Here is a 21,958-nt window from a genome sequence, read left to right as displayed (position 1 = left end):
TCGGAGCTTTGTAGGTCGCAAATTGCCACAATCTAGTCGTCCTTTCCACGTTTGTCGCCGAAATGGTAGGTCACGGCAAAGAGAAGAGTGAAACTAAATCTAACTCCATCGAGTTGTTTGGGAATATTTTACAATAAAAAATGTTGAAATGGAATAAATTAAATATTTTCCTATTGTTTTAAAAATTATTCACTTTGATTTTATAGTCTCATCGGAAGTTTTCGGCACCTCGCCACGGATCTAAGGCGTTCCTCCCTAAGAAGCGCTCTAGGCGCCACAGGGGAAAATGCAAGGCTTTCCCAAAGGACAACAAATCTAAGCCCTGTCATTTGACTGCATTCTTGGGTTATAAAGCTGGAATGACCCACATAGTGAGGGAGGTGGATAGACCAGGATCCAGTAAGTGCTCCCTCCACGTTGTATCTACACTGAATATCTATTGTCAGGGATAGACATTAACTTTCAGATTCATTTGCCCTTCGGGCAAGTGAACTGAATCTTTGACTTGTCTGAAAGCAAACCTTGGTTGCCCAAAATTAGGAAAGAACTGAAAATTATTACTGTAAACGTTATGATAAGAAAAAAAAATGTGACCAAATACACTACTGTCAATTTAGCAAGTTGAGCTACCTGATAAAATTTCGATACATTTGTAAATAAATGTATACCACTGAATTTGTTAATTTAACCTGTTAACACACACTGCCATGCAGCAATAATCCTCCGTTTCCTTTTAATAAAATTCATATATATTCTTAAAAATTATTTTCTGTAGGATCCTTTTGTGAAATAACTGTGAAGCAACGCTAAAAGAAGATAATTGCTACGAAACATACATTTTATCTTGATTAGGATACATTGTGTTATACTGTACTTATATTCTGTGTGTGAATAAATAATCTAATTTCCTAGTAAGAAGTTAACAAAATTATGTTAGACGTAGAGCGTAATTACTGCGAAAGACAATAACGAGCCCAATTTTTAGATGAATGATATAATCCAGAAACACTAGCAAGGAATTCCGAATGCAAAAACATTGGCAGCCAGGTATGTTGCAGAAATCAAGTGTTCAATTTATTGTTTTATCTAGAAGTTAATGTTAACTAATAAATATATACATTTGTATGAAAAAAATTCACTTGCCCGATCGGACAAGTATGTTGACAATTTCACTTGCCCGAACTGATAATTTACTTGTCCCGGGCAATCAGACAACCGTTAATGTCGATCCCTGATTGTGATTTTTTTTTTAAATGTCTACTGTTAAAACCTTCATCAATTCAGAAATGTTAAGATAATATTTTTCTAAATGACATAGTCGTATCCATGGAGATGCATTCAGTAAATGTAATTAATGTTACATTGGAGAGAGGACTGTTGATTCACATGTATAAATACAGTGGATCAGAGGTATTATTATAGAGCCTTTTGCTTTGCAGAGTCCAACAAGAAGGAGATCGTAGAGGCAGTCACTATCATCGAGACTCCCCCCATGATGATTGTTGGTGTTGTTGGTTACATTGAGACCCCCAACGGTTTGAGACCTTTCAAAACCATCTTTGCTGAGCACCTGAGTGAAGATTGCCGACGACGATTCTATAAGAACTGGTATACAACACATGACAACATTGAATTGATGAAAGAAGATTTTAAAGAATTTAATTTGGCAAAGTTTATTCCAATTAAATCTAAATTTTAAAAAATTAAATATAATTACAACAAAGTTTATTCCTTTAAAACTAATTACAAAATATTGATTATTTCAGCATTAATTTACTATGGCCCCTGTGCATTGCTTTTTAAAATGGCTCCAACCACTTGTTTGGTGAGCCTTTTCTTTCAGCGGCTCCTCTCAGTAGTTGGTTGTCGGAGCTATGTCTATAACTTGTTCAAGTCTTTTGGTTTGAGACGTAAGTCTGGAAGCCATCAACATCAGCTCCGCTCGACCAACTGGTTGATGAGCTGTCCCACTGTACCAAACCTCCGCTCTCATTCTAACTGAACGAGATGAGGTTGTACAGTTAATCTTGACCCTCTGAAGGTACCGTGCCAAGAAGAAGGCCTTCACCAAGTACTCCAAGAAATGGCAGGACGAGGAAGGCAAGAAGGAGATTGACCGAGACTTCGCCAAGATGAAGAAGTACTGCAAGGTCATTCGTGTCATTGCCCATACTCAGGTAATCTATCACCATGTTATTGTGGAACAACTTGTGTTTCTTTGCTATTGAAACAAAGTTTACAAGTGTACAATAAGAATTGTTTGTTGGCACTTTCCCAACTGAAAAATCAACTTATTGCAGAAGTTACATTACCTATCCTTTGTTTTACCTGCCCAATTTGTTATGAATCTGGATTGTGTTTAGCTGCAGTTTAAACTATCGCAGAGTGGCAAGTAATCGGAAATATTGACGGATCACATTTCAACATCTGGAATTTCTTAAGAAATTTTTTCTTGGTGGGGGGGAGGGGTTGAAGGTGCTAGAAGGGAGACTCTTTAATACCTGGTGAAAATTTAGAATTGGGAGAAGAAAAATTAAGATGTACAAGTATTTCATCATGGCTTTATTGATATGTATATAAGAGGATAAAGTGAAACCAAACGTCTCCTCTAACTTTAGATGAAACTGCTGAAGAAGCGCCAAAAGAAGGCCCATGTGATGGAAATCCAGGTCAATGGAGGAACAGTCAGTCAGAAAGTGGACTGGGCCAAAGAAAAGATGGAGAAGGCTGTCCCTATAGACCAAGTCTTTGCCCAGGACGAGAACATTGACTGCATTGGAGTCACCAGAGGACGTGGTTTCAAAGGTCAGTTGATTAATAACAAATATTTGATTAAGTTGCTGATGAGACACATGATGTAAAAACATGGTATCTGCCCCTGCCAGGGCAGTCTGAAAAACAATGTAGAAGGACACCATGCTGCCTTCCTTCTGAGGTCTCTGTTAGACTGTACTGTAATAGCATTTACAACTGTCAAGATTATTGCTTACATCTGGGTTCCTTTTTAACAGGTGTAACATCTAGGTGGCACACCAAGAAACTGCCAAGGAAGACCCACAAAGGTCTGCGCAAGGTTGCTTGTATTGGAGCTTGGCATCCGAGTCGAGTCCAGTTCAGTGTGGCCCGAGCTGGACAGAAAGGATACCATCATCGTACAGAGATTAACAAGAAGATTTACCGCATCGGCAAAGGCATCCATACAAAGGATGGCAAGGTACGGCAGGCAGAAAATTACAGCATGTATTTGTAGGAAAATTATAGCAAAGTACTAGAAAGTACCATTCTTTCTGAAACCAAAGAAATTATTAAATGGCATGATCATCTAGAAAGATTCATTTTACTACATAGTACTTGACCACAAAATAATTACAGGTGATCAGAAACAATGGAGCCACAGAGTATGACCCCGCTGAGAAGACCATCACTCCCATGGGAGGCTTCCCTCATTATGGAGAGGTCAACCAGGACTTTGTCATGATTAAGGGCTGCTGCATGGGATCTAGGAAGAGAGTTATCACCCTTAGAAAGGTAATCACAGTCTGGTAACTTTTGTTTATTTTTAGCTCTACTGGTCAGAGACAAGAAGAGCTAATGCGATAGTAAGGTGTCTGTCATCCGTCCGTCTCTCTGTAAACAATTTTTCAAAACGCTACTCCTCCTACAGTTTTGATTCTATTTCATTATAACTTGGCACACAAGTAGACTATACTAAGATACATAATTCTATATATCAGTTTTTGATTTCAATGAACAGTGTTGCCATGGTTACTAAAAATAGAAATTGCTGTGAAATACATTCAAAACGCTACTCCTCCTACAGTTTAGATCTCTATTTCAATATAACTTGGCACAAAAGTAGACTACACTAAGATACATAATTCTGTGCATCCGTTTTTGATTTCGATGAACAGTGTTGCCATGGTTACTAAAAATAAAAATTTCCTTGAAATACTTTCAAAATGCTACTCCTCCTACAGTTTTGATCTCATTTCAATATAACTTGGCACACAAGTAGACTAGACAAAGATACATAATTCTGTATATCGGTTTTTGATTTCGATGAATGGTGTTGCCATGGTTACTAAAAATAGAAATTTCCTTGAAATACTTTCAAAATGCTACTTCTCGTACAGTTTTGGTCTGATTTTAGTATAACTTGACACACAAGTAAACTACACTAAGATACATAGTTCTCTGTACCAGTTTTGGATTTTGATGAACGGTGTTGCCATGGTTACTAAAAATATAAATTTTTTGAAATACTTTCAGAACGCTACTCCTCCTACATGTTCTGTCTGATTTCAGTATAACTTGGCATACAATTAGACTACACTGAGATACATAATTGTCATTATTGCTTTTTGATTTTGTTAAATGATGTTGCCATGGTTACTTAAATCGAAATTTCTGTAAAATTATTTTAAAAGGCTACTCCTCCTACAGTTTTATTCTGATTGCAATAAATCTTGCCACAAAAATAGACTAAACCAAGGATCGTTATTCTATTTATTGCTGTTGCAAAGTTTCAAATCCAAGTGCTACTTTTATCTTCCTTTATAAGTACAACCCGTAGAGCTACAGTCTCATCAGAGACTTCTGGTTAGACCTATCGCACTTGTAAACCTTTTCTCCACATTCTAAATCCTCCCAAATACAGTTTTAAAAAAAAAAGAAACAACTGTCTTGAAAATGCCCACTGAGAAAGGCAAAATAAAATGGGGCCAAAATTTCCTGCATATAGAACTTGGAGACAAAACTATCAGTACCCCTAACATCTAATTACTTCTTTCTGGGGGTAAGAATAGAGGATATGCAGGATAAATGTCTGATGTGTGAATTATCATCAGTACTTGAGAATTTGTTTTCTTCGCAGTCCTTGCTGACAACATTCAGAAAGAAGGCCATGGAGAAGATCACACTAAAATTCATTGATACCTCCAGCAAATACGGACATGGACGTTTCCAGACCTTCGAGGAGAAGAGAAACTTCATGGGTCCCCTGAAGAAGGATGCCCAGAAAGAGGCTGCCTAAATGTGAAAGGACTGGAAATAAATGTCTGGATAATAAATATTACTGTGTTGTGTTTTGTTTGAAGTGAAATTTTAAAAAAAAAAATACTTGTTTTAGATGGTATTTTGAAGTTGAATTTTATTAATGTATATAAATGTAGTCTGAAGTTTTGGCTTACAATTCGGTGTTGTTCCTAAGCAATTTGAATGCGTTGTCCAGAATCACTGCTTCCTTACATGGACAAAATGTTCTTTGTTGATCAAAAGGGATGTCGTATGCTAGATTCATGGGATTTAGAAATAATAACCGCTGTGGGTTTGGTTTCATTCTATGGCATATGCATATATGTTACTCTAAAAATACTGTAAATGTATTAAGCAGGAACTGTTTTGCAGAAATTGATTTTCCATTAATGTATAAATGCAAGACACTTGGCGCTGCACTTGATTTAGGGGTAGCTGCTTTGCAAAAGGCGCTTAATAGGATGCAAAGCCAATTGCAATATTGAGCAAATCTAAATGGCAAAGAGTTGTTCCCCTTGATTCAGAGTTTTATAAAAGTACAATATACCTACTAGTACCTAAGTATTTTGAATAGAAATCACGGCTGATTTTCTAGAATTTGGTGTTTTTGATTGTAACATCACTAAGTTGTGGATGCAGAACAAAGAAGTAATGTGGTTACAATTTTGTAGAAAAACTAGGATTTTAGCATGATCAAGAAGTAAGATATGCTAGCAACTTGTAAAAATTTAAAGCAGTTGCGGGAAAAACTGAAGTTGAGCCGAAAAGTGACTTTTCACCAGATTACGTAGCTTGGCCAATTCCATTTATTGAGAGGGTCACATATCTAAGCAGAAAATTAAAGATACTTGAATTTTGGAAGAAAAAATTGTGCTATTTAACTGTGGATATGGTAAAATTGTGGTGGTTGCCATGGTAAAATGTTTGTTTTTTCCTATGTCTTGGTTTTCAAAGTACAGTAGCAATCGCAACTTCTCGAGCCTTTCCGACAATCGGGAAAACAACATCAAGGTGTTTTCCGAGCTTGCCGGAAAGGCCCGAGAATGTGCGATTGAGTACAATAATTTACAAGAGTTGTCTCGCTTTTAACACTTGAGATTGTACGCCGAATCCGTCTGTGTTTTCATCATTTATAGACTATTTAGCCCAGTTACAAAGGTAACATATTTCTCAGCTTAAGCATGCTGATCATTTTGAACCAATGAGTGTTTTTAGGTTACATTGGCTGCAAGTTTACGACTATATTCCTTTCACAATGGTAACAGATCGTTTATAAACCGGGGGGGGAGGGTTTACACCTATATTCCGTTACAATGTTAACAGATTATCACAAGGAATTTTTGTTTAGGTTTACACTGGGCACAACTAAATTTGTTTGGCTACAATCAGATACAATCATGGTAATTTAACTGAAGGGGGTCTTGTCTTTGTAATTTGTGTTACTGGTTACAAATGAGCATACAGAATTATCACCTTGTTACCACTGTAACCCATGTAACCATTTTTACAACTGTACGTAACCCATGTAATCACTGTAACCATTGTAACCAATTCAAAAATGAAAAATGCGGTCCAGCACGAGCTCATGTAACCTGTGTTACTGGTTACAAATGAACAAGGGAAATAAATCACTTTGTAACCACTGTAACCAGTCAATAAATATAATGATACTGCCTACTAGTCAAAATCATGTGTAACCTTATGTAACGTGTTACTTGTTACAAATGATCATAGGTAAAAGTCTACCTGATTAAAAAAAATTCAATTCTCCATATTATATACTCTCCTCACTGTCCAATTTTCCATTTTAATCAGCAATGAAAGTGTCACTAATAATAAATTCCTGAAAAAAGTATCTGATAACTAAATACTTGAAATACCATAAAAATAGACTTGAAAGTTGTTTTTGTTTTAATATTGTATCGATAACTGCTGTCCATTTTTGTTGAAATCGTATGATACAAATTATGTAGATAAGTTCAATGACTCGGAAATATGAAGATAACGAACAGTATTCAATCTCTCGATACAAATGTTTTACAGTTTACTATCAATATTCATCGAGTCTAAATGAAATGTAACCAAAAAAAAAAAAAATATTCTATATTAATTAGTATTCTAACGAGCTTTACAAACGTAATCCACATGGGTGCAACTTAATGCAGAGTAAATTTTGCATTTACAACAGGTGACAGGGGGGTCTGCCCCCCCCCCCCTTCCACTTTTTTTCCAAAGACTTTTTTTACTATTTGAAATGTTAATTGAAAGGCCGCCCCCCCCCCACTTTTTGTTGTAGAATAGGCAAATAAGGGTTTTGTACTAGTGTATGAATAAAATTTGGTACTGAAAAAAGTTGGTACCTAATTTTTTTTACCTATTTTTTTTTTTTTTTTTTTTTTTTTTTTTTTTTTTTTGCTTGTCAAGTTTTTTTTTCAGGTAAGTTGAATTTTTTTCTTTGGCTCCCCCCCCCCCACTTCAAAAACGATGCTACGTCCCTGGCTATACAAAGGATTCAGTTTTTTCCCCAACCAAAAAATATACCATAATTATGCAACAAAAGTGACACATGCAGTCAAGATAAATTTGGATCGGCGCACTTGCAAAAACTCCTTCCGGTTAGGAACAAATACGAAATCTAAAAGATTCACTCATTATGTTACAATTATAGAATATATATAATTTCCACAGTAATATTATGTTCGACATTATTTTTTAATATACAGGTATTTGTTGAATTTGAAGTAAATCGATTTTTTTTTCGAAACTATTACCAATACTAGCTTTGTTTATACTGTAAACACATTTTCGTCACCTTGGGGATGTAGACGATTGATTGGATCTTTGAATCGCCGGTATTTACTATATCATGACTGAATATTAATGAGTGGGTCCTGGACAGTTGTTTGTCAAACGTATCAGACCTTGTTGCCGTCAAGTTAATCTTAATTTATGATTTATCACTTTTTTTGTCTTTGATTGAGTGTTAACCAAACTTCTCAAAGTACTAAACTATTCAGGAACAAGTTTTACAGACTTGTTTGTGTCGTGTTTTCACACCTTGGATGATTGGATGTAAACACAATAATACAGGTGGGTATTATCTTCTCTAATTGATGATTTTTTTTAAAACATTGTCACCGTGAAGCCTTTCAACTGGCTCCTAGAACTCTGGCCATTGCCTTCCATGCAAGCACAATGCACCTGCTTTAGAATTTCGGGTGAGAGTGAATGTTTGCAGTGCGAGGTGCCATACACTAATACAGAAAAAAGTTATTAGTGTTTCGCGTGAATAGGAAGCTAAATATTAAAATGTATTATTTTCGTTCAAATTACCCGGCCTCTACCCCTTACACTTTCAGGGACTTCCAAACACAGTTCAACTTTAATACAAGTTTAATGGCATAATTTTTCAATGAAGCATGTTTTTTAGATCATTTAGATATTTTAATTTTTATTATTAAAAATATATATTTATATATAGGAAAATATATTGAAAAAATAGTAATAGTATATTTGATTAAAACATAGATTCTAAACATAATGATAATTCAGTACGTAAAATAAATAAAATTAATAAGACATTTTTCTGTTTTAACTTATATATTAAAGTTAGAAATAAGCCTACAATTTAGCATTACTTTAATATTGATTCATACTTTTGCAGATATGCTGTATGAGGGGATAATCCCATTGATTGGTATGGGGAATCTAGGTTATCAGCAGACAATAATCCTTTGACTACATAGAACACCAGTATGTTAGAGGTCTGTAACTATACTCAGGGGATGAACACCTTGTCAAATCCAGTCAACAACAACACCATGAAGCACCCCAGTGCTAACTTGGAGGTGTTCGAGTTTAACATTGGTAAGGCTCAGAGCCTGCGTTGTGCCAGCAATGCCACGGCCATCAGCTGCGGAGAGTGCGAGACATGTCTTCTGAGTGACCGCATGAAGAATGCCAAGGAGTTCTTCCCTAAATTGGGAAGTCACTCCAAGAAACGGTTTATGCTTGGACTGATGCGTCGATTTCACAGTGTTGATTTGTTACACCAGATGGTGAGTTTACTACAACCATTGTCGTGTAAAGACTTTACATACTCCCGAAGTCGAGCAGCACCTAGTCTTGACACGGATATGACAACCTTTAGTTCTGATCGTGCCATGGACTTGATGGAAGTGGAACAATTCATTACTGGTACATGGATGTGGTTCCAGAAAGCTAACTATTGGACAAAAGCTAACTTTGCTTTATCCTTACTTCAGTTGTGTGAGATTTCCTTGCTGCACACCCTCAGTTCTCAGGCCCGGACCCTCCTCATCTCGGAGGAAAAGGCCACCATGGTAGCACCAGGTAAGACAAAAGGCCACCACCACAGCACCATATAAAACATTATATGGCTGGCAGTCAGTGTACAAAAAATAGTTACTTTAAAGTATGCATATAGTATCATGAAATATATGGAGATAACGAACAGTATTCAAGCTCAAAAGTCCATTATACAATACAAAATAGGAGCAGAGCAAACACGGACCTTCAAACATCAGAGGTGGGATCAGGTGCCATGGAGGAGTGAGCATCCCCTGCCGACCGGTCACACCCGCCGTGTGCTCCTTGTCATGATCGGGAAATAACGGAAAAATCCGTCGACAATTCAGTGTGTAAATAATGGCCTAACAATTAGTATGTAAAACGTCAGTCAGCATTTGACTCAATGATAAATTGTATTTGCTGACAGTCCAAAAAAAGTTTTGAATAGGGAAGAGCATAGAGTACCTTGAAAGGAAATAAATTATACATGTGGTTGAAAATTGCAGGTTAATAAATACCATATAGAGGGGTTGCTCAAGTCTTTCTTCATAGCTGGAATGTAAATGTCTCCTAATATTGATTCATGTGTGCTGTCAAAGCAGCAATGTATATAAATTTATCTTTTTGTAAATGTAAAGAAAACTGAATATTATCCAAAAGATGGTTCTATAGATTTTGGTTTTAGAACAGTAAAATCCAATTTTAATATCTTTAAATGATTTTAAGCTGAAGATCTTACGATTCTAGACACTGCTGTGGACTATCTTAATGATTAAAGCTCATAATCAGTCAGATAATAAAGAGGAAGAATTAAAAATTAAAAGTTAAACTGAATCCAAAATAAAATCTCCAATCTTATGTTTATGATAAATTGAAAAAGCATACTGGTATTCTTTTTCACTATTTAATATATAAATTCAGGGTTACCAGTCAGGATTCTATGTTGGTTTGTTACATTATATAGATCTATATATAGAGATCAAATTGAATTCTATATGAATTTAAAATAAATGTTAATGGTTTTTCCATTTCACTTAAAATGGTCAAAGAAGAAATATTTTAGAAATGTTTTCCACCTGTATCAAAAAACTTATCATATAACCATCAACCTGAGTGATTTACATTCTCCTGTTGAATTTCTTCCCTTATGTTGTCTACATATTAAATACAAAAATGTCATTTATACTAATGGTTCCACAAACTACATTTAATAGCTTTATCTCTCCATTTGACAAAGTGTAAATTAAATTCGCAGCTGTATGCAGGGATTAGATATTTAAATTAGAAGTGATTTAGATTTGTAAGGTAGAAATGTAAGAAATAGGAAGGTTTGATGAACTTGTATGGATAGGTTAAACCAGAAGCTTATCCCTGAAAAGATCCAAGTAAATATATCTATCTGGGATCAAAAGCCTGTCTGTACACAGAGGACTGTCTGTGTTGAGGGGACAACTTATCCCCCCACAAGATAACTCAGATAAGGTGCTCCATTCAAACCTCTGTAAATTAAATTTAATAACCTTGTGTATAGTTTGATATTAAATACTTAAGCTGACTTAACCCTGGTTAATCTTTAACCTGACAACTATTGCGTTAGCTTTCATGATTAAAATGCATGTCCTTCCCTTTGGACAAAAATTTTATAAAGTACTTGTAAGATTCTTATAATAATCTATTAAATGTAGAGTTTGGGTATATGAATGAAACAAAGCAAGACTAAAACAAAATATGTAACCTTATACCTCCATCTTCAGTCGTTTTATATTTCATCTTACAGGTCTGTTTTAGGAATTCATTTAGTCTACAAAATATATTAATATATTCCATCTCTTAGTTTAAAAAAAAAAACTCATCATTTTAACTGATAGCACCTAATTTTTGGAAAATTAGCTCCAGCTTATATGAATTATTAATATTTTGACATAATTTTTACTACCACCCAAATTATCTAACCCTACCCTCTAATGGCCAGTCGAACGGGGAGACCAGTTAATAATATCAGTAACCTTCGTCTAGGGCCTTCACTCAGTACCAGGGGTGGGGGATAAAGGAGACCAGTCAGTTATTCTATCAGTAACCTTTAAGGACAGACGATACGTTCCTCAATAATATATAATTTTTTCTAAGATTTTGTCATTGAAGTATTGCTACTTTGATACGTTTACTCGCAAAAAATTGAGGTACCTTACCAGGCATTTGTGCAAGATACCGGAGGGTGTTGTTTCCTATAAAATCCTTTTGCAAAAAAACTTAATTGGCCAAGATCACATTTTTTAGTGTTTCAATTTTTTAAAGACAATTAGAAACCAGTTTAGAAATCAGAAAGTATTTAAAATTTTTAATATTTTCCATACAATACGAAGATATACAAAACAGATTTTTGAGGAATGTATTGTCTGACCTTAAGTCTAGGGCCTTCACTCAGTACAAGAGACGGGGGGGGGGGGGGGGGGCAGTTAGTTATTCTATCAGTAACCTTAAGTCTAGGGCCTTCACTCAGTACAAGAGACCGAGGGGGGTTACCAGTTAGTTATTCTATCAGTAACCTTTAAGTCTAGGGCCTTCACTCAGTACAAGAGACGGGGGGGGGGGGGGACCAGTTAGTTATTCTATCAGTAACCTTAAGTCTAGGGCCTTCACTCAGTACAAGAGACGGGGGGGGGGGGGGACCAGTTAGTTATTCTATCAGTAACCTTAAGTCTAGGGCCTTCACTCAGTACAAGAGACCGGGGGAGGGGGGGGGATCAGTTAGTTATTCTATCAGTAACCTAAAGTCTAGGGCCTTCACTCAGTACAAGAGACCGGGGGGGGGGGGCAGTTAGTTATTCTATCAGTAACCTTAAGTCTAGAGCCTTCACTCAGTACAAGAGACCGGGGGGGGGGGGGGGCAGTTAGTTATTCTATCAGTAACCTAAAGTCTAGGGCCTTCACTCAGTACAAGAGACCGGGGGGGGGGGGGCAGTTAGTTATTCTATCAGTAACCTTAAGTCTAGAGCCTTCACTCAGTACAAGAGACGGAGGATAAAGTAGACCAATTAGTTATTCTATCAGTAACCTTAAGTCTAGAGCCTTCACTCCGTACTTTAGGATTTTCATAAAGTTAATTCTGTTTTTACTTAGTGTTAATACTTCTAATTGGAATTTGTCTTCAGTATTACAAATTCTCGTAATCGCCTTTCGTTTGTCTGCAGGATTAGCCTTACAACTTTTTTCTAACAATCCATGACGCTGCATTCGGTTATAGTTAGGACTTTAAGGGTACAATGCATGAAATAAGTGCCGAAGTTTAAACCAAGAGGTGAATAATAACCGTTGTTGTCAAGATTGGAACAATATCTATTGAGATGATTACCTCTTTCAGCATTATGCCAAGTTTGTGTCTAACGTTTGTTGTGATGACGGGAACTCAAAGCCCGGAATCTCCCGCGGACTCGGTCATGTGACCCTTTGGACAGAAGACGGTTTTGTTTGAATGAAGGCGGCAACCCGCCAAACGCACTTCTGCCGTTTTATCTGATTTGAAATATGACATTTAATGACATCTTTAATTAAGTCTAACCACATCACTGCACAATTAGCCGTCGTGCCAAAGTTCTGGCAGAATATCTTTGAAATCATAAGTTTTATATTTGAAGGAATGCATTATATAATTTGCATGAGGTAGAGTGCACACTCAAAATAAGCCAGATTATGTCTGATATCTAATGTTTCATACATAGTTACCTAGGATCATTCACAAGGGTCATTATTCATAAGTCGGAATATTTTACCTTATCAATAATGTTTTAATGGTACTACTGTGCTTATCAATGGTCGTTAAAGCCAACTTTCATAAGTATTACTACAGATGGCACTTGCGAAACTTCCATCTGTAATTCGTGAACAATAGACGCTTTAATTGAAAATCAAGTGCTTAGATCGACCCCGCATGTTAAGAGCTCTTGGAAAATTGGTCAATTTCACAAAATAGGCATGAACAATGATTCGCTTTATTTCTTTTAAATGACATTTTCAGGCAGAATTGATTTCAGTTTATTGCAAAACGTCCAATTATGATACACAAATAACAACCCCTACATTGCTTTTATGACCATTTGATTGTTCTTGTACAGACCCTCGCGTTATCTGAAGCAAAATGGAATTTAATCAAATTGTAAAAATACCTAGGAATCGAAATCTTGTCGGAAGTTTAGGTATTGTTTAATGGGTACATGTATTTAAATAAAGCATGGCAATATATACAGAAGAAACAGGGTCATGTATCTACCTATAATTTTATGTACTTGTCTAAATTCAAGATTTGATTGGCGGTAGTTGTATTTAGTTGTATGTCACGGGGTGGCAGGGTTCCCTGGACAACTGGTATGTAGTAAAGTCACAAGGGGAGACAACCAAAGATACTCACCATTAGGCCTACTGTATCATGTACAGAGTTTACATGGTATATCACACAAAGGGAGATATAGTGCCATCCATTGAAAAAAGTCTGTATTTATAGAACACAAAAAGCGCGCGGTTTCTCGATTTATTTCTTCGTAATTTTAAACCATCTCAAAGTATTACCAACGCGTGTGTCTCTATCATATTCTTTAACTATATTTCCACAACAAAACGTTCTACATATCCACATCCGTTGTTAATAGGTCCCCTAAACCTGAAATGAGACCATCAAAAACTTTGCCTATTTATAATGCCATTTTGGATGACAAGGCAATTCTGTCGCTTTGAAATCGAGCTTTTGTGCAGTTAAGGTAACTAAGGATTTGGAGAAATAAATCCAAAACCGAGCGCAACTTTTTGTGCGCAATACATATACATTTTTTTTTCTATCTGGGGTGGCACTGTAGCTCTCTAGTCTCAGACCAGCGAACAACAGAAAGAACAGACGTGTTGGAGAATTATTCGTTTGCTTTTTAAATACGAGACCTTGATTATCCCTGTCATCGAAAACAGGCGCATATTCAATAGGGCCTACCATATAAATTGGCTCATTGTTATCTTGGTTCATGCACATGGGCAAAGAGTTCAAAAAAATGTTTGAATTCATATAGCTTTTATAAGTCTGGAGCATATTTTGAGAACAGTTAAACACTTGAATTTGAATTTGAGGATTTGGTTCTTCTTCAAATCGATGTGGTGGTAAATGGTGGAATAATTTACTTTATTTAATTGTTCGGTTTCACTAAGCATCATGTTTGCAGTGTATTTTATGCATAACCGTTCTCTTTCAACCCCCCCCCCCCCCGCTCTCTTGATCAATCGGTGAATACATCATTTCCAGTACTTACGCATGTCTGTTTGTCTTTTCTCTTTCAGAAGCGGACTACGTGGAGACGGCCTCCATTCCGGAGACGGAGTACTCCTTCCACAGCGAGGAACACGCTGATCTCCAGGTGCTCTCTATCGTCACTCCACACTACGGCAAGCCCAAACTCCACCCAATCACGGGAGACAAGCTCTTCCTCGATGACGTCATCGAAAATGACGACAGTGGCACTGACAGTGAGTCGGAGCTGTCGTCTGTTGACCCTGCGTGCATGGTCATCCCCACGTCTTCCAAGGCCTTCTCTGGTGTTGCACGCCACAAAGACTTTATCCGCAGCCTTCCCGTGCACCTTGCTAAATACATTCTTAAGTTACTGGACAAGACGTCACTTAGCCACGCCCTTTTGGTCAGTCAGAACTGGAGGGCCTTGGTGTTGGAAGTTCACGACGAGGAGCGAATCAACCAACTTTTAGAGGAGGATGTTATGTTGATGCAGGTAAGATTTAGAAGTTTCTTACAAAGCCACATTTTCCCGCAATGCCATAGTCAAAGTTCATCATTGCTAATCTGAAATTTCTAGCAAACAGACACATAGCATCCGTCCAAGTTCTTTGTAAGAAGTATCGAGGTCTTTGATGATTTGTGTTGAAGAAATGTTTTTATTTAACTTGTTGAAATTTTGAATCTTAGAGTAACGTTCTGACAAGAACTAGTGAAACAGAAGCTATTTGTGCTCCAACAAAGGTATATCTTAAAACGTAGTCCAGGTTCTGGCTTCCAATAGATTTTGATTATTGGGCGTACATACGGATGTTTTTTTTTTTAATATTAGATGACGGTGAATATATTTTTTTAAAGAATGTATTAGTATTAATTGCGAAAGTGCACAAAATATAGATCTTTTGCAAGCATATCTTTCATTTTAGCTAACGATGCCATGTTCTGTAAGAAACATCGTTAATTAATAGAGTTGGTTTTGTCAATATTTTCATTATTTGCATGGTTTGTTTGTTTTGCTCCTGAAAAGGATTGGATGTTCTGAACAGCCAGGCTCTAGCAGGTGAAAAATCCGTCGTCAAATTGTTGTCGGTGTTAAGTCTGTCAGAGTTCGACAGACTACACTTCCGTAATGTTCTCGTTTGCATGTTTTCACAAGTCAGCATGATGCACGATAGTTTCGATTTGTTCAATAAAAAAAAACAATAATAAATATACTTTGTAGTTTCTAGATGTACAGGTAAGTTATGGCGACAGTTATATTACTCGTATGACACAGTTTGTTGTCCTTCATTTACACTGGATGCATGTGTTCGAGTGGTCGCCGCCATGATTAGTTCAATCAGAGATTTATTTTGTTGCTGAAATAATTCAATAAAAAGTTTCAAGGTTTAAGGAGATGAAGCGTAAGCTCTCCATATTCTAGACACAATGCGACAGGTCAATTATTTAGAGAATTTAATTGATTTCTGTGGATTCTGAAACAATAAAAAATGGCGTATACTTGCACTGATTATGAAATGCATATCGATGAGGCAAATAATTTAGGTGATGGAATAGGTGCATTATTCTGTTTTATTTGCTTTGAATAATAACATGTACATATAGATGGAATGGAAAAGTGCCTGCTTTAGAAATATCTAGGTTTTATTGGGATTCAATAAGAACAATATAGTAGTATGCGGTGGTGGTCTACTATCTTTATGTAGAATAGCATAAATAGAGCGTATATGTATATAGATCGGTGTTCATTACGTCATCTAGTATACATAATTTTTCTGTGGAGGATACAGTTATGATGGTAACTAGATTCCATTCCTCATTAAGCCCATTTGATCCCTGTAATGATATCTTTAAGCGTTAAGTCATTATTGTCTTATCAGGGGGCGGCTGCACAAGGGGTGAACCACCAATACGCCAAGGACATTGATGTGCCTGTACCCAACCTGTTCCCGGGGACCCGGACCGTGAAACTAACAGATGACGAGGTCATCAGTCCCACTTACCTCCAGGAGGTCAACTTTAGTAACGCCTACAGCGGCGTGTCCACGCGTAACGTCATCATGGAAGAACGTAACGTTTACTGCGGGACGTACAACGTCATGGTTCTCTCTATGGTGTAAGTATACATCTCTTTTATTGTGAGAGGAGGAATTAAAAGACAAAATAGAGCTTTATTATCATGCCTCCCAAAGCAGACTGATCTAATATTTGAATTCTCACGAGATCTATATACTGTTCATTTTGATATTATACAAGATAAACTATCAATGGATGTCTTTAATAGTGAAGATCATCATCGTGTGATACACACAGACGGAGGGCAAAACATCGCCATTGGATCTAAAGACCGGAAGATCCGGTTCATTGACCGGGATAGCGGAAATGAGTTGCCTCTCGTCATATCCGGTCATGCCGGAAGTATTAGGTGTGTCCACATTTGTACCGAGCGGGGAATCGTTCTAAGTGGCAGTTATGATACCAGCATTAGGTATTGTCTGTATTCAAGACTTTTTAATTTGAGTTTCAGAGTGTAATTTTTATATGATTAGTGACTTTTTACGATGACTTTTGATTGGTTGGTTACAGGATGTGGAGTGTGGAGACGGGCACCTGTAAGAAAATTTTCCGTGGACATCGGGATACAATTCTGACCATACTGGTTCTGGACGACTACTTAGCCTCGGGGTCAAAGGACAATTCCTGTAAAAGTAAGTCAAAGATGGGCAATTCGAAAGATTCCTTTAAAATCCTTTTTCAAAGTTTCTGCATTTGTCAAATTTTTAGTCAACAGAGGAAAAAAAAAGCAAAACCATAAAATATGTCAGGCCTTTGTTGTTTAAAAAGAACAGAAAGGAATGTATATTCATCAAAAATGTTTCGTATTTAGACCTGATACTGCCAATGTTAGGCAAAATAATTTACAACTGTCGTGAACCGTTTTATTACCTGTAGATAATAAGTCTCCTATAGGCAGTTATTTTAGTCCTGGATTGCCGCTTATAGTCAATATTTGTGTTTCTTCTTGTGAAATGATACCAATACTCAAACCGTGTTTTTAATCTCTACTCGAAGTGTGAAGGCAAATAAGCAAGCCATTCTTTAAACATTTCTTTTCGAATTCGTGCAAGCATTGATATGCATGTTTTGGACTTTACACAAGGAGAAAATTTGTATTTTACGGACAATGCATTAGGGCTTTGGATCTCCGATTAATGTAGCTGACGTATGGAAATATTTATCATTTAGTTTACGTTAAATCAAATTCATTTGACATATCCAATGTTTAACATTAAATACTTGCAGTACTCAATATTACAAACCCACCTTAATTCCACAAACTTTGGATTATTTAAACAAGCCTACATAAATACAGGAGATTTCTTTATGAGAAAAAAAATATGATCAGAAGAGATGCTAAACGTTAGGTCATTTCGTCAGTGAGTCATAAATATTTAAAGAGCTTTAAAATGACAGACTAATTTCAGGGAGAATAGTTCGCGTTGTGATTATTATCATAAATCATATATTTTTGTGCATAAATATAAGATACTGAAATAAAATTAATTGAGTAACATTTTCACCCGTTTCTTATATACCAGTATATTTTTCTGCATTGCATTTGTAATGGATGATACATGTATTCCAAAAATCTATCTCCCCAAGAGATCCATGGAAGGGGGGGGGGGGGTAAATAAATAGAGAGTATATATATATATATATATATATTTACTCATTGGTTCAGTAATACTCTGCTTCTTTTAAGTCAACAATTAATAAGCATTATGATTGAGTGTACATATATGTTATATTTATTATGCTGGCGATGGATATATTACTTCTAAGTTTAATGGACACTCACTTACAAGTGTTTTTCCACTCAAACCCCCTGTATTTTTCATTTTTTTTGTGTGACAGACATGTAATGGAAAAACGTATTTTTTAAGCAAAGGAAGTACGGGTATGTAGGCCATGTGACCCGTTGTTCTACTCAGCATTCCTGAAAAGAGGATGCGACACAGCACAACTGAGTTGATTTTGATTGTGGAGTTTGCCTCTGTAACATGATGTTTTTTTCTGTAGTTTGGAACATGCAGACAGGTAAATGTCAGAGAACCTTTAAACACAAGGCGCCAGTGTGGGCCGTGGCGGTCAGTCAGGAGCTGTGTATCACGGGCTGCGAACAGGGCAAGGTCAAGGTGTGGGACATCAAGTCCGGGGATCTCATCAAGGTAGGAGACACCGGAAGTCAACACCTGTACGTGTATCTCTTATAATACATAGAAAATAAAAACATTAACTTATATAATTAACCTCTCCTACAGGTGCTAGCAAGACATCACGCTCAAATAACCTCAATCAAGTTTGACCGATGGCACATCATCACCGGAAGTAAGGATGGATATGCATTGGTCTGGACCTCTCAAGGAGAACACGCACGCTGTTTGAACGCGCTCAGGCATCCCAAGTAAGTCAATCGAACGCGACTTGGTCAACATATTTAACATGATTCAACAAGGTGAAAGCCAAAGTAAATAACACACCACAGTTAAATAATTGTCTTTTTTTCATTAGGCCAGTGTTATGTCTGGAGTTCCAGTTTTTACGCGTCATTACTGGATCCGCGGACGGACGATTACGAATTTGGAACATGATAAGTGGACAGTGCTGCCGTATCATGCGTGGAAACAGTGCCAGCGATCCAATCCAGTCTATAATCGCCATAGATGACAGGTAAACAATCCCTCAAAGATTTTATACAGGTTAAAATAAAGTTAAACTGAGTATGTGTAAAACACCAAAACTTTTATTTGAAAAATTACTTCTGTTTATTTTAGAATAACTCTTAACACCAGTAAGAACCTGATCGAGTTGAGGTTTGAGTCCGTAACATGGGACTATACACTGGAGAACGACAAAATCCCGTCAGCTGTCAAGTATAGTTCCTACTCAGACGCACCCATACGTCCTCAGCCCTACCCGTACATCCGTGCACAGAGGATGAAGCGCGCAGGCGCCAGTAACACCAAAATTATCCACCATGATCCAAAAAAGAGAGAGTCTCGCCCGCCAAACATTCTCCAAATGAATCTGTACGCCAAACAAATTCCACACAGTGCGAAATGTCTCAGTCAGAAAAGCCTGGAAAGCGCCCGCTTAATCCAAAGCGCTGCGCCTGAGTCAGGATATGAGAGTGGACCATCCCCACCCGCCTTGGAGCATCGTCCTAGCTCAGACAAGCAAACGGTTTCTTCCAGCAAGTCTTTCCCAACCAAGCCGTTAACGTCCAAACCGCCGCGACCCAGCACGTTCAAATCTGCGACATCCCAGCAAAGTGTCGTCATCGCTGATCCTTTATGTAAACATTACGATGATGATGATGATGATGACGTGCATTCGCCAGTGCTAATGAAAAGGAGGGTATCGTGGGCTTTTGACCAATCCATTATTCCCAAAACAAAAGACATTTCTCTCTCAGAGACAAAGGCTTTGCTGCGGTCTCAAATGAGAATGAAAGCAGAGAGTATCGTACCCCCTGATTTTATATATTTAACAGTGAATGCAATACAAAACTCGATGCAAAGTTCAGAAACAACGAACAACACAAAAAAGAATATTCGTGCCATGGTATCTGGTCTGGATGGATTCAAGCGGCCGTCATCATCTCCCAGTAAGATCGACCCTAGGACAAAAGTGCCGGTAGATGAACTTGGTTTAGAAAAATTCCACCCAAAATCCGTAGAAGCGGAATCTCTATCAGAGTTCTCTGACACGAAGTCCTTCAAATCACTAAAATCGTCCAAGGCTAAAGAATCAGACCAGGTGCCTGGCCCAAATCGAGAGCGGTACGCCACACCCTGTGAAATCAAGCCCACCAAGACAAAAATTAGAATGAGTCTCCATCCAAAGAAAGTAAAGACCACGGTTCCTGTCGGTCGATCCATTCGTCCGGTGTCTGCGGCCGCTCACAGACAAGACGCAGTTGAGGTCGACATGACCGGACGTCCGGTGACGGCGCCGACCATCAGGAGACCGGATACTGCCATCAGTGACGTTCCGTCCACCATTGCTTCCGCTCTTCCGGGAGTCGTGCCTCAACACAAGAAACAACCTACAGGAATATCGTCCTCAATGCACGATGTTAATTTAGTGCCAATGAAAATGTACCCAAAAGACATGAAGGAAAAATTAAGTGCCTTGATTCAAGAGAAGCGTCGTGCTAAATCGGAGACAGTGCTGAGGTCAGCCAGTGATACTGTCATCGGCAAAGTCAGTCAGTATAACGACCCAATGAGGAGCCACGTTAAGTTTGAACTACGAACTTATGAACAAGAAAAAGAATTCATCAATAACATTGAACAAATGTACATAGAAAAACAACAGAATGACGAAGAAATGTTGGAAAAGAAAAAGCGAGCTGCTTGGTTAGCTAAGGCTAGTTCCAGACCAAGCACTGTCCACCCTAGTCAGAGATCTGGTGGGGTACCGGGCTCAGCTGCTACCAGACCCAACACAGTACACGGCAGCAAACCCAACAGATGAGTCCACAGTCGGAAGTGACGGCATAATCATCATCAAGGTTGTGAAACAGCCAATCAGATATTGAAAGAGGCATGTTGCCCTCTTTATAGCAAAATCATGAACAGGGTTCCATAACTTCCAGGGCTAATCGTAATGGTTGTGAATTTACTCTTTCTACACGTATGCTAATGTTCTGTTTGATTGTCTGTGATAAGTATTACTTCCTTCATAGATTTATTTTTATTTTTATACAAATGTGCCTTGACGGAGGACTTTTTCAGATGAGTATGTGCTATAGACTTTACTGTAAGAACTAGGATGTTTTACCTGCTTATTATTGTATTTTGACGTCTATTGTGTTATTTGTGTGGTGCAAATGCCTAGATATATCGCTGTGATGATTTCAGTATACAGGAATACTTGTGTGATTCGCGTGTTTTTGCCAATTTGTTTTTGAATGGTGACTGGAATGACTGAGTAATTGCATTCGCATGTATTGAACTTACTAGATGTGTAAGCATCTTACACTCTGTGATACCTTTTGCAAACGTTGTTATATGTTCACGAATACTGAACGATCCTGAAATGGTGTAGAACTTTTTACAGTATTGCCAAGTTCCTGCTCAATGTTAGGGGGTCGTCAGTAGCCACATAGCGGCACACTTTACAGGGTCGCCACCAGATCAGTGCCCAAATCCGAGTTTCACCCACACTTTATAACATCAAGCTGTGATATACGACAATAGTATTATTTATATTCTGTTTTATACTAATAAATGGTTCTAACAGAAAAGGTTTTTTTAAATTAATTATCATATTCCCTTCCAC

The 21,958-nt window shown here is 37.5% G+C and overlaps 2 protein-coding genes and 1 non-coding gene across 4 annotated transcripts; all 3 read left to right on the top strand.

Moving 5' to 3' along the window:
• The first annotated feature begins 196 nt into the window (after positions 1-196).
• On the top strand, positions 197-5,069 carry LOC133175101 (large ribosomal subunit protein uL3-like). The gene is made up of 7 exons (XM_061310233.1): positions 197-399; positions 1,440-1,608; positions 2,042-2,177; positions 2,619-2,805; positions 3,012-3,214; positions 3,373-3,528; positions 4,874-5,069. The coding sequence occupies exons 1-7, from the start codon at positions 360-362 to the stop codon at positions 5,030-5,032; spliced, it is 1,050 nt and encodes a 349-aa protein (XP_061166217.1). The 5' UTR covers positions 197-359; the 3' UTR covers positions 5,033-5,069.
• LOC133175120 (small nucleolar RNA U83B) lies at positions 2,845-2,941 on the top strand. Its single transcript, XR_009719232.1, has one exon. It is a non-coding gene; the product is annotated as a small nucleolar RNA U83B (small nucleolar RNA).
• A 2,776-nt stretch (positions 5,070-7,845) lies between the features above and the next one.
• Positions 7,846-21,890, top strand: LOC133174875 (F-box and WD repeat domain containing protein 10B-like). 2 transcript variants are annotated; one of them, XM_061309982.1, is made up of 11 exons: positions 7,846-8,124; positions 8,699-9,387; positions 14,662-15,107; positions 15,538-15,555; positions 16,492-16,727; positions 16,896-17,099; positions 17,198-17,319; positions 18,692-18,840; positions 18,934-19,076; positions 19,184-19,342; positions 19,447-21,890. In XM_061309982.1, the coding sequence occupies exons 2-11, from the start codon at positions 8,790-8,792 to the stop codon at positions 21,149-21,151; spliced, it is 3,780 nt and encodes a 1,259-aa protein (XP_061165966.1). In that variant the 5' UTR covers positions 7,846-8,124; positions 8,699-8,789; the 3' UTR covers positions 21,152-21,890. The 2 variants fall into 2 exon arrangements, with proteins under 2 accessions (XP_061165966.1, XP_061165967.1); XM_061309983.1 differs by lacking the exon at positions 15,538-15,555 and having other exon boundaries at positions 7,847-8,124.
• The last annotated feature ends 68 nt before the right edge of the window (positions 21,891-21,958 follow it).

Source organism: Saccostrea echinata, unplaced genomic scaffold (genome assembly GCF_033153115.1).
Source record: "Saccostrea echinata isolate AGI-Se365-2 ecotype Australia unplaced genomic scaffold, CSIRO_AGI_Sech_v1 ptg000060l, whole genome shotgun sequence".
NCBI classification, from domain to species: Eukaryota; Metazoa; Mollusca; class Bivalvia; order Ostreida; family Ostreidae; genus Saccostrea; species Saccostrea echinata.
The sequence above is the reverse complement of the archived record's forward strand: the minus strand, read 5'-3'. Positions and strand labels throughout refer to the sequence as shown.